This window comes from Pinus tabuliformis, chromosome 1_1 (genome assembly GCF_031772625.1).
Source record: "Pinus tabuliformis cultivar Carrire ecotype Pingquan chromosome 1_1, CPIR1, whole genome shotgun sequence".
Lineage (NCBI taxonomy): Eukaryota > Viridiplantae > Streptophyta > Pinopsida > Pinales > Pinaceae > Pinus > Pinus tabuliformis.
Window position 1 is genome coordinate 638,804,965 of NC_142297.1, and position 12,141 is coordinate 638,817,105.

At 36.3% G+C, this 12,141-nt stretch overlaps 2 protein-coding genes across 2 annotated transcripts; one reads left to right on the top strand and one right to left on the bottom strand.

Annotated features, from left to right (window-relative positions):
* The first annotated feature begins 290 nt into the window (after positions 1-290).
* LOC149214945 (uncharacterized) lies at positions 291-1,308 on the top strand. The gene has a single exon (XM_089391018.1). It carries the CDS (start codon positions 521-523, stop codon positions 1,010-1,012), a length of 492 nt encoding a protein of 163 aa, XP_089247144.1. The 5' UTR covers positions 291-520; the 3' UTR covers positions 1,013-1,308.
* An 8,583-nt stretch (positions 1,309-9,891) lies between these two features.
* On the bottom strand, positions 9,892-10,950 carry LOC149214946 (pyruvate decarboxylase 2-like). The gene is made up of 3 exons (XM_089391019.1): positions 10,832-10,950; positions 10,486-10,674; positions 9,892-10,254 (listed from the first exon to the last, which is right to left on the bottom strand). The coding sequence occupies exons 2-3, from the start codon at positions 10,648-10,650 to the stop codon at positions 10,084-10,086; spliced, it is 336 nt and encodes a 111-aa protein (XP_089247145.1). The 5' UTR covers positions 10,651-10,674; positions 10,832-10,950; the 3' UTR covers positions 9,892-10,083.
* Positions 10,951-12,141: the final 1,191 nt, after the last annotated feature.

The following is a 12,141-nucleotide window of genomic DNA, read 5'->3' on the forward strand; positions in this document are numbered from 1 at the left end:
GACTTAAAAAAATTCAAATAGTTGCAAAGTGTGAAAAAAAAATAAAATTCTTCCATGTGAAATCTAGACAACCCCGAAATTATATGAAAAGTTAATATTGTTCAAGGAATTTTGATTATTTTAAAACATAAACAAATAATTCATTCATTTAAAAAAACACGTTTTGACTAACCGCAAAGCAAGCATTAAAATATTGGCTAACTAGGAAAACCACTCAATCAAAGGAGGAAAATTTGCGTGCCCTATTTACAATGTGGACTGAGCAGGTGTCTTCTCTATTGATCTGCTAGGTTTTCTGTCAAATAAATTGTTTCTACACTTGTAGTTTCACCTAGTCCCTTCTATATATGTATTGTTCTCTATGAGGTTTCCCATATGATTTTCGTGGGTTAAGTGCTGCTCTGCCTCTGCAGTTTACTTGGGCATGGCTGCTGCAGCAACAAGAAGGGTTTTCGCACTGAGATTTCGTTATTCCCGACTCTAGATATCAGTGTTGGTTTCATAGGTTTGTGATTGAACCATGGCTTCCAGTAAGAGACCGAAACTGTTGTTAGAATTAGAATTACCTGCATCTGGTCAACAAGAGGCCTCAGATCGAGTAGATCCCAAACGCCAGCGGACGGGATTGGGTTGTGCTGGGGACGATTTCGAGGAATTTGTGGCTTTGTTGGATAGGATTCAGTATACGAAAATCAAGCAAGCGGACTTGGGCGATTTGCATGTTAAATCCATGGCAGCTGAAGATTTGGATGTTAAAGTTATCAAAACTAAATCGCCATGGATACCATCTTTCGAAATGGAAGATTTTTATATCTCTGCAGCTAAGGATACAATGTCCCCTCAAACGGACATATGCAGTCCTCCTGGGAACGAGAATCCTAGCAATTCCGAGGACAAGGGAAAGCCAACCATTCAACCTGCTAACCATCTCAAAACGACGACCTCTTTTTCAAGTACTGGATATGATAACCGCCCCTCTGAAAGTTTTGATCTGAACGTAGAGGCCTTGTGAGAAGATTATAGGATCTGATCTGAAGGGTTTTAGACATTTACTTGCAGTTCTTCAGTGGGAATCTGTACAGCTGCACCACTATGATGTACGCTGATAAGCTTGTTGTATATGTACAACATCTCCATTGTTGTTTGATATAGCTAGGACTTCAAAAAAAAAAATGTTTGGCCAATCTTTTATAACTGCAGCGGGCCCGAGTTATCATGCTTGACTTAAAAGACAATGTTTGGCTCATCTTCTACATAAATTTTGTCTTAAATAGACTTTGTGACATCCTCGAAGATCATATTTTATAAGCTTTTGGCTTGGACAAGTGAAGCATATTTGGTTTGATTGTTGATTTAGTATATCTAATTCTAATTCTCATGATTTCGTATTCAACGTTCATGGAGTTAAAGTTAAAAATACAAAAGAGTAGTTAACATAAGTATTCAAAATTGATGGCGTTAAAAAATAGCAAGTTTATGGGACTCCTCAGTGGATTGAGATGTCTGAATATTGAAAGTTAATGGCATATGACGGCGGCATAACTTTGATTATTTATCTACTTATGACCATTATTATAATTCTGGTTATTTATTTGGTTTAGCATTTATCAATATAATAATATTTGATTGAATTATAATTTAAACATGTGTTTGCACATAATGATAATGATGACATGTGAATAATTGTCTTACATATTTTATGCTGTAATTTATGGATATTGTTGCAATATTCCTCCATGATTTTTACATATTTTTGTAGTGATTTTTTATTCTTAAATTTTGCAAGAAAACCATTCAATAATAAAATGTTTGAAAATAATTCATAGTCAGATAAATAACATGTTTATCATCAATTACTTCCACGGCCAAACACATGTATTATGTTATATTTGATGACAACCTTTCTAGTAAATGTTGGATATTTTTCATGTAGAAGAAGGATCAAACTTTCACAACGTTTTGTGAATTTAAACAGTTGGTTGAGAAAGAGTCTGGCAAGAAGGTTAAATCTTTGAGGAGTGATAACGGTGGTGAGGGTCTCAAATGAGTTTAAGATTTTCTGTGCAACATAAGGGATTAAAGCGGAGTTGACCACACCCCATAACCCACAACAAAATGGGGTGGCCAAGAGAAATAACAGAAGCATTGTAGGGGCAGAACGAACGATGTTGCATGATCACGGCCTACGACTACACTTATGGGCTAAGGCATGCAACACAATGGTTTATTTTCATAACCGTAGCCCGCATCATATACTTGGGATGAAGACACCAGAGGAGGCTTATTCCAATAAGAGACCTAATGTTGGTCACTTCAAGATTTTTGGGTCATCAATATATTTCCATGTGACCAAAGATGTACGAAATAAACTTGAGCCAACAATAGAGTTAGGTATTTGTGGGGTACACTGATACACCTCACAACTATCGGGTGTTATTTTCGACTAGCCAGATGATAGTGGTTCGCAGGGATGTTAGATTCGATGAGGAGAAGGCCATCCGAGTCTCCTTTGAGACAGAGCTTGAGCTACATGCGGTTGAGGAGATTTTAGCTCTTAAGGTTGAAGAGCCTCAGATTGATGTGGAGCAGCCACATGAAGAGGATTCGGAAGTGGAGACAACCACTCCAGAGATGAGGGAAAGCACACCAGAGACACTGATAGGTTATTGCATGATGCACGGGAGAATGTGGGAGTGCCCACATCTCATCGTAGGCAGAGGAGGTCACTTGAGAGGTACACTAGATACATGACTCTTATGAGCGGATGTGTTGAGATAGAGTCATCATCCTTTGAGGAGGCAGTGCAACAACTGGTTTGGGTTGATTCCATGGTGGAGGAGTATGACTCCATAGTTCATAACAATGTTTGGGATGTAGTCCAAAGACTAGAGGACAAGTCAGTGGTGAGATCCCAAGCTTTACAAGGTAAAGAGAGATATAGATGGTAATGTGGAGGAGTATAAGGCTAGGTTTGTGGCTTGTGGATTTTCATAGGTAGAGGGGATTAACTATGATGAGACCTTTGCTCGAGTTGCAAGGTACTCATCAATCAGATCTATATTTGTACTATCCATGTAGATGGGTTGGAAAATACATCAGATGGATGTAAAGATAACATTCCTTAATGACACGATTGAGGAAGAGGTGTACATATAAAAGCCTAAAGTTTTTGAGACCTTAGACCATGAGTCACATGTGTGCCGACTGAAGAGGGTGTTATATGGGCTAAAGCAAACACCATATGCTTGGTACACTGCGATCAATATCTACTTCATCAGGTTGGGCTTCACCAAGAGTGAAGCAGATGCAAACCTGTACCATGTAGTGATGGAAGGTAAATTGTTGATCATAGTTTTGTATGTTGATGATTTGATTATGAAAAGTGATGATCAACTGCTCAAGTCTTGTAAGGAGGACCTTGCAAGAGAATTTGATATGAAATACATGGGTCTCATGCATTACTTTTTGGGCATGGAAGTATGGCAGAGTGATGGGGAATTGTTTGTCTCAAGGCAAGTATGCCAACGAGATACTTAGTAGATTCTGCATGGAGAGCAACAAACCGATGGAGATTCCTCTAGCAGGTTACTAGAGGAAGGAGGATGCTACTTCAGGGGAAGTAGTCGAAACTATTGTTTACATGCAACTTGTGGGTCCATTCATGTATTTGTTGAAAACACAACCCGATATCTACTATGTAGTTAACCAGCTTAGTTAAGTGATGGTTAGGCCTACCAAGTTGTATTGGAAGGCGACAAAGCATGTGTTGAGGTACCTCAAGGGCACTACTCAGTATGGATTATGGTGCAGACAGACAGAGGCAGTGAAGCTTCATCCTTCACCAATGCAGATTGTGCAGGGAGTCCATCCGATAGGAAGAGCACATTAGGAGGGATCTTCATTATTGGGTCAGCAACTATTTCTTGGTATAGCTAGAAACAGAGATCTGTTGCACTCAGTTCGACAGAGGTAGAGTACATGGCTGCAAGTCCGAAAACATGTGAGGCCATCTAGATGAGGAAGATTATGGCTAGTTTGTTTGGTCAGCAGATGGATCCAACTGTGATTTACTGCAATAATCAGAGTTGTATCAAACTCTCTGAAAATCTATTTTTTTAGGATCGATCCAAGCATATTGATATTTGATACCATCATCTCAGAGATTGTGTATTGAGATGGATTATGTTGTTGGAGTATGTTCCCACGGAGGAGCAAGATGTTGACATTTTGACAAAGGCATTGTCAAGATGTAGAATCAAGTTTCACAGAGATAGGATCGGGGTAGTTGATAATCCCTTTCTTGTTGAGAGGGAGTGTTTGAGAAATGGCAACAAGAAATTCCAGTTTAATTTTTCCTTGAATTAAACTGAGAATTAAAATCAAATTCTATTCTCATAGCAATTTGTAAATAGTTAATTAAGTTTAATTGACTTAATTAGCTTAGGAATTTCAAGTTGGAAGTCTTTCTGTGGTCATATATATGTTCCCCCTAAATTTTAGGGGTCTTGGATGACTTTTTTTTAGCTGTAATTAGATAACTTAGTTTGACTGAGTTATAGACAATTAAACTAATTCTAACTGTTTGTGGAACTAGTAGAGGATTAGTAGTGAGTTGATGCATTGTTGCATCCTTAGTGATACTCTAGCTAAATAAACATTCCCTCATGAGAAACGCATGCATGTTAGTTCAAAGAAAGACCCAGTTGAGACCAAAGTGCAGGGACACTGTAGTATTAGTTGTGGAATGATTTGAGTTGTTCAGATCATGCATGCAATCAGAAGAGGACCTAGTTTTGGATTGCATAGTTATGGAAGAATGAATTCTCAATTAATTGGTTATTCCTCATAGGAATTGCGCAATGAAATAGGGGCTCAATAGGAAAAAAAAATTGGCTAATTGTTGGTCAGTGCGGGCTTGTGAGACAGGGAGTGGATCATACTAGTGAAAAATTGTTTTTGTGAGAACAAGCTTTGTATTATCACTCATATTTATAACTAATGTAATAGATATTTAGGGTTTTGAGAAGTGGCTTTCTCTAGAGAAACAATTTTGTTATGTGTCTTTGATTACCTTCCTCTTGTCGATTATTGTTTTTATTGATTCTTGGTTTTCGCTATTTAAAGATTAGAGTAGATTCTTGTCATGTGTTTGAGTACATTACATGAGCTGTGAATATACAGGAAAATCTAAAGCAAGGGAGTCCATCCCTTGTCCGTTGTTAAAATTTTACAAAAGGGCACAATCTTTAATTCAAGTATAATTAACTAGGGGTCAATACATTCAATCATGATGTCATGTTTCTCAACACTTCACCCCACATTTCTTTAGCATAGTATTTGCATGGCTTGGTGGTTTCCTGCAGTTCGTAATCTGCATTAATGATCCTTCACTTTGCAAATGCTATCTCCAGTAACTCTATCAAAATGATTAGGTAATATATACATTTATCAAAACCCATATAATCAATTTCTACCAATTATCAGTGATAATCTTCTATTTGTTATGCATCTTTTATATTTCACTTTCATGCACATACATGATAACATTAAAAAGCATCCTTAATCTTTACTTTACATGCATCTCCAAGTGCAAGAACCACTTCCTTGCACATGCATAAATAACATTAAAATATATCTTTAATCTTTTATTTTTACATGCACCATTGGGACATAGTCATTCTTGTTTATAACAATATAATAACATTGGATAATATTAAAAAATAAAATTAAAAGCCTCTTGCTTTTATTATGCATTTTACAATGGACATACCTATAAATGCAAGTCTATTTTTTTTTATGTATATTTTCAATGCATTAATAAATGCATACAAAAACAACGCCTACTTATCTTTCATTAAAGAAATGCACAAATCTATAAAGCATGCATTCTTAATCATTTCATTTTTTTCCACATGCTTTAAATACATGAATATAGTTATAAAAACTAGTTTTCTTATCCACATCACAAACACATTAAGTAAAATGCACAAAGAATATCAAGCATGCCTATCCATATACATTAACAAAACAAGTGTTGCATGCAGCCGGTAGTCCCTGCCTATATAACCGAAAAATTAGTAAGTTGTCGATGCCAACGCTGTTGCAAGTGTGTGACAATTGTTGATGTTGGCAAGCACTAATTGGAACGAATTGTCCAAAATGAAATTACTCGTTGATGCCAATTCCCCATTTCATTTCTTCTGTTACTAGACAGGGGCATATGGCCGGCTTGCCCGAGCAGAGTCCAGCTCTGTTTCAAAACTGATGGAAGGCACAAGAAATTTTGGAATCTTGGATGGTGATGTGGAAAATTCATACCAACAATATTTCTTATGTAGAAATTCTAGTAATTCATGCTCATAAGTTCACTCTATTACTGAGCATATTAAGAGATTCAGAATTTTGAGACTCAAATATACTCCATAATCATTGCGCAATACCCATCGAGTTATTGAGACTTATTGATTTTTATACAATAATGAATTGACACGGAGGGACGTTGGCGCTGGAACCGAGAAAGAAAGAAATGGTAGGGCAGAGGACTTTTATTGCTAAGATTAATGGCGTGCATCGCTTGCTTGCATTACTCACTTGGGATTGCTCGTTGGTGTGAATCTATTGTTAGCTAGTAGGCTGCATTGTCCTGGTTATAATTTTTGTACAGTTTCTAGACAGATACAATATTGTTCTATATTTTCCCTACAAGATGAAAAACAGAGCAAGCAACCACGACGGAGACAACATTAGCAAGCCCAATCCAGTTAGGTAGTCATCAGACTTACGCAGATCACAATGGATTTTATTCCATGTATGGATCTACAATAAGTATTGAAGGATAAATCTCAATGATTTCTTATCTCATGTAAGTATAATAAAACACTAAAATCTTGGGCATGACTTATTCATTCTGCAAACACAGAAACCCCTCTATAAACTCAATTAAGTGTGACAGAAAAAGAATGAAATTACCTCGAGCGAGTTCATGGCTCTGCTGTCTATAATTTTGAGAATGTTACCTTCAGGCAACAAAATTAGCTTCATTATGGTTAAAGCTACCAATGAAACCACAACATTACAATATCAATATGCTAGCAGCGATTGTACAAAGTAAATTGAAAACCAAAACATCTAATTACAAGTACAGAGCACCGAGCGGAGGCAACCACTATGTTATTAACATTAATGAAATCTTGGCAGCCGAATTTGGATTTCAAAATGTCACTCTATTACTGAGCATATTAAGAGATTCAGAATTTTGACAATCTCTCCTCAAAAATGTGAGCTGTAACTCAAATATACTCCATAATCATTGCGCAATACCCATCCAGTTACTGAGACTTATTGATTTTTATACAATAATGAACTGACAAGGAGGGACTTTAGCGCCAGAACTGAGAAAGAAAGAAATGGCAGGGCAAGGGCCTTTTATTGCTAAGATTAATGGCGTGCATCGCTGGCTTGCATTACTCACTTGGGATTGCTCGCTGGTGCGAATCTATTGCTAGCTGGTAGGCTGCATTGTCCTGGTTATAATTTGTGTACAGTTTCTAGATAGATACAATATTGTTCTATATTTTCCCTGCAAGATGAAAAACAGAGCAAGCAACCACGACGGAGACAACATTAGCAAGCCCAAACCAGTTAGGTAGTCATCAGACTTACGCAGATCACAATGGATTTTTATTCCATGTATGGATCTACAATAAGTATTGAAGGATAAATCTCAATGATTTCTTATCTCATGTAAGTATAATAAAACACTAAAATCTTGGGCATGACTTATTCATTCTGCAAACACAGAAACCCCTCTATAAACTCAATTAAGTGTGACAGAATAAGAATGAAATTACCTCGAGCGAGTTCATGGCTCTACTGTCTATAATTTTGAGAATGTTACCTTCACGCAACAAAATTAGCTTCATTATGGTTAAAGCTACCAATGAAACCACAACATTACAATATCAATATGCTAGCAGCGATTGTACAAAGTAAATTGAAAACCAAAACATCTAATTACAAGTACAGACCACCGAGCAGAGGCAACCACTATGGTATTAACATTAATGAAATCTTGGCAGCCGAATTTGGATTTCAAAATGTTATCAAAATCAACGCAAAGGATACGCAAACTTTAGAATTACCATCATATAAACCTGTGTTATATCATATGCACAAGTGCACAAAATGATCAGATTCTGAGTTTAGATGGGTTTCTCTAGTGAAGACGAAAAATCAATTTAAAGAATTTAAAAGGAACAGAGAATGGCATTTTTTTTTAAATTGCAGATTTTAAAGCATTTTCCGAAATTTGATACACAAGGATCTAGGAATATTCTTGAAATTTGAAATAAATAATTTTATAACAACATTGCTCATAGAAATGTTCAATTATATTATATTATTCCACAGCTCTCATATGCAGTACCTTCGTATGGGCTTCCAAATATGGTAGACTTCAATTTTCTCCAGGTTGTGAAGAGGCATACAAATATGAAAAACTTCAAGCTTCTCCAGATTGTAAAGCGGCATACAAATATGCCAGAGCTCAAGCTTCTCTAGATTTCCAAGAGGCATGCAGATATGGAAGAATCGCAGATATGGAACATTTCATGCATCTCCAGATTTCAAAGAGGCATATAGATATGGAAACCATCAATATTTTGCATGTCTCCAAAACACATACTTTATTTGTTTCCGTTATATGATCATAATCGAATGTGAAGCCTATGCTATGGAGAATGAGCTGAATGTTGAAGGTATTCTGGTGCACTCAGCCTAAGGTATTCTTGTGTGCTTAGGAAAATGAGCTGAATGTATTCTGGTGCACTGCACTGAGGAGAATGAGTTGATCCAGGCAGAGAGTTAATATCTTAGCATGAGGAATTGTTTTTGTATTGTTTTGCATTTTTAGCAGCAGGTGAAGGTGTTTTCTTGTTTTTTTAGCAGATGTGAGACTGCCATATGGCTACCATGCCAATACCCATGCGGACAGTGGGTTACATGACACCTTTTTAGATCACAAAAAGTTTGATTAAAAGGTTTGACACGTGGTTCTTACCAGAGACACGTTATCAACTGCATGAACTAAGTTGGTCAAATGGGGCCCGTTCATCGGACTACGTGTGGAAGTTTTCCATTAATATTTTATTTGGGATAAGTTTCAGTGAGAACCAACACGACCGATATTCATCTACTTGCTAATCAATAAACTCTGTTAATGTTCGTTGAATCTTGAATTGTCCGTCGAATCCTAATTACATTCTTCCGAGAACAGCGCTGTTGCTGTCCGTCTGTTAAAGAGAAGACCGAGAAGCATATGAGAGTGCGACCGTTATATTGACGGAAATACTAGCAATAACGACGAGTCTATTGGCGTTTCAGGTAATTTTTAATTGGCAAAATATGACTTATTTTTCATGGATCACTATGTGGGCACTGTTCAAAACCATTAGAGTCGTGCTAAAACAGCTTAGCGTTTCAGGTAATATTGGAGTTTAGCGTTTCAGGTAATATATCCGTTTTACATTTAGTGTTTAGCGTTCAAGTTGTCTTTTCTTGAGGAATTATAATATAAAAGAAATTGAACGGGAATGACCTATCAAAATCCATGGCCAAGTTATTTGAAATCTCTGCATAGCGAATGTCTAAAGCAGTTGTTTGAACAACATTGTTGATGTATGCTTGCGAATCAGATGAAGAACATGGTAACATATTGGACTATGAGCATTAACCATTAAACTTACCTCACTTGGAGCGATTTTCACAGTCAATCATGTGGTTTTTTGCAGCAATCCTCACGCATACAGATCATCTGGATCAAAAACCCATAACCAGAAATTTTGTTATTCTAATTATATTGCAAAAATAGCTCCGACTAAGTTTGACACTAAACACTAAGCATGCTAACCAGTCACCAAAAAGTAGCCCTATGTTTGTGACCACAACTTGACCTCGGATATAAGAAAGTAAATTCAAATATAAATAATTCGAACATGATCCTATAAGCCAGACCAGAGAAAGAATGACATCTCAGACATGAGCGGCAAAAAAGTGTTTCCAATTGCTAGTCTTTTCAAAGCCTCCCTACTGAGGATTTGGCAGCCTGATGTTTGCTGCCGAGACTCTGGAACCCCACTCAAGCAACTCTTTGCTTGTATCATCTTTGTGTACAATAACTTCAATGAAGCATAAGCAATCCTTTTTGGGTCGTAGGGCAGTTTTAATAGCCTCTACAGCCTCTTCTTCCGTCTTAACCTGAACAGAAAGAAGGGGTGTTGTTAAATAACAAAACAAATACCTGGTACAGAGTACTTAGGCATCCTACATTTTCTAGGGCTGAGAAAAAATGATGAAAAGCTGACAATAACAACAAAACTGCCATGATAAGAATCAAAAAGAGAGGAGTAGATTAAGATCACCAATCTGATACAGAGTTTTGACCAACTAAAGTTAAGTCCCAAACTCTACAATAATGTAAAAAAATACCTTGGCAGTCCAGCATTTCCCTTCACCGTTATGAATGGCATCTACTAAACCGGTGTAGTTCCAATTCTTTATGACATTGTATGGGCCATCATGTATTTCAACTTCCATATTATATCCTCCATTATTAATTAGAAAAATGATAGGATTATTCCCATTTCGAATCATAGTAGACACATCCTGGACTGTCACCTGTTGAAATAAGGAAGAATACATTTAGGGATAAAAGCTTACTGATTTTTGGACAAAACAGATAACCTGAAGGAATTTAATATTTCAAATACAGATTCATTGTTATTCATTAAATAAAATATTACAGAATTTTATATAAAAATCCTTGCATCTGCACCTGAAAGCTTCCATCACCAATGCATGATATTAAACGCTTCTCTGGCGTTTCTTGAGCATATCCCAGTGTTGCTCCTACAGACTAGCCTATCGATCCATACTGCATTTGGAATTCATACCTGCCAAACATACATTTATCTCAACGAGCAAATAGCTGCAAATATAGAGACAAATATACTTGCGAACAGAGCACCATGAGAGTGACAAATAGAGCAGCATAATAGTAGGTCCCTCTCATCAGAGAACAAACATTTCTCTTTCATCACTCATTGCTGCCACTCCTGCCATTGCAGACTTCGGCTCTGAAGCCTATCCAACAACAGTCTCACCGGAAACCTTCCTCCGCAGATGGTAAAGACTAATTTCATATTGTGTTTGGTGGCAAGAAATTCAGAGGCGGTGGTAGCCAGCTACCTGAGAGGTGGCCGACGGTGGTAGCCAGTTGCCTGAGAGGTGAGAGGTGGCAGCTATATAATAGACTTTGCATGCGCCTAAGTTTCATGTTTGTCATCACAATTTTTCAGACTTTGGATAAAATATAACTTGTCACCAAATTTTTACATTGGTATAAGTGAAGCCTGCAATAAGAGGTCCTTTCTTGCCCAGCCAAAAACCTTCGTTAAAATTTTGATAGACGAAAATTATCATTCTAAAACATTGGTTAAACGATGATAACGCCAAAAAAAACATGGTCAACGAATGAATTAATACACCGTCAATGATTTATCGATCGCTATAGTCCCAAACAGGGACTAAACCACACACGCAAAAAAAAAACAATATGATTTTACTTATGAATAGAAAAACCATTAAATAATTTTCAACCTACCAAGATTAAACAAAAATGTCAATTCTTGATATTTTAAACACACAAATAAAGAAAACAAACATATATTTAAATATAAGTATTTATTAAAATGACATTGTTAGACCACATAACTTTTAATATTCAAACTATCTAAATTTTTAATATGAAAACATGATCCAAAAAATCTTATAATACAGTGATTTGTTCTCTCTTTCTCAGCATCTTACATTATACCAATTTGCAAAAAAAAATTGAAAATATGAAAAAATGCAATGCACAAATATTTTCCAATCTTTAATGATCTCTCACATTTTAAAATTGGCCCAGAGCAACATTACAAGCATCAGGTTATATTAAACAAACTAAAGGAAATTCAATCTTGAAAACAAACCAACCTGATTGGAAGAGGGTTTTTTAAGAGAGGAGTTATATTTTAATGAAAAATAATAACAATAAGTTAATTTTAAAGTTACGGTGAAGTTAATTATTAAATTAGTACATAA

What these genes read in the sequence shown, in the direction of transcription:
- LOC149214945 (XM_089391018.1), top strand. Translation starts at nt 521, where the DNA reads ATGGCTTCCAGTAAGAGACCGAAACTGTTGTTAGAATTAGAATTACCT.
- LOC149214946 (XM_089391019.1), bottom strand. Translation starts at nt 10,650, where the DNA reads ATGATTCGAAATGGGAATAATCCTATCATTTTTCTAATTAATAATGGA. An exon ending in GGAAATGCTGGACTGCCAAG is followed by an intron (nt 10,255 to 10,485) that starts GTATTTTTTTAC and finishes CTTTCTGTTCAG; the next exon opens with GTTAAGACGGAAGAAGAGGC.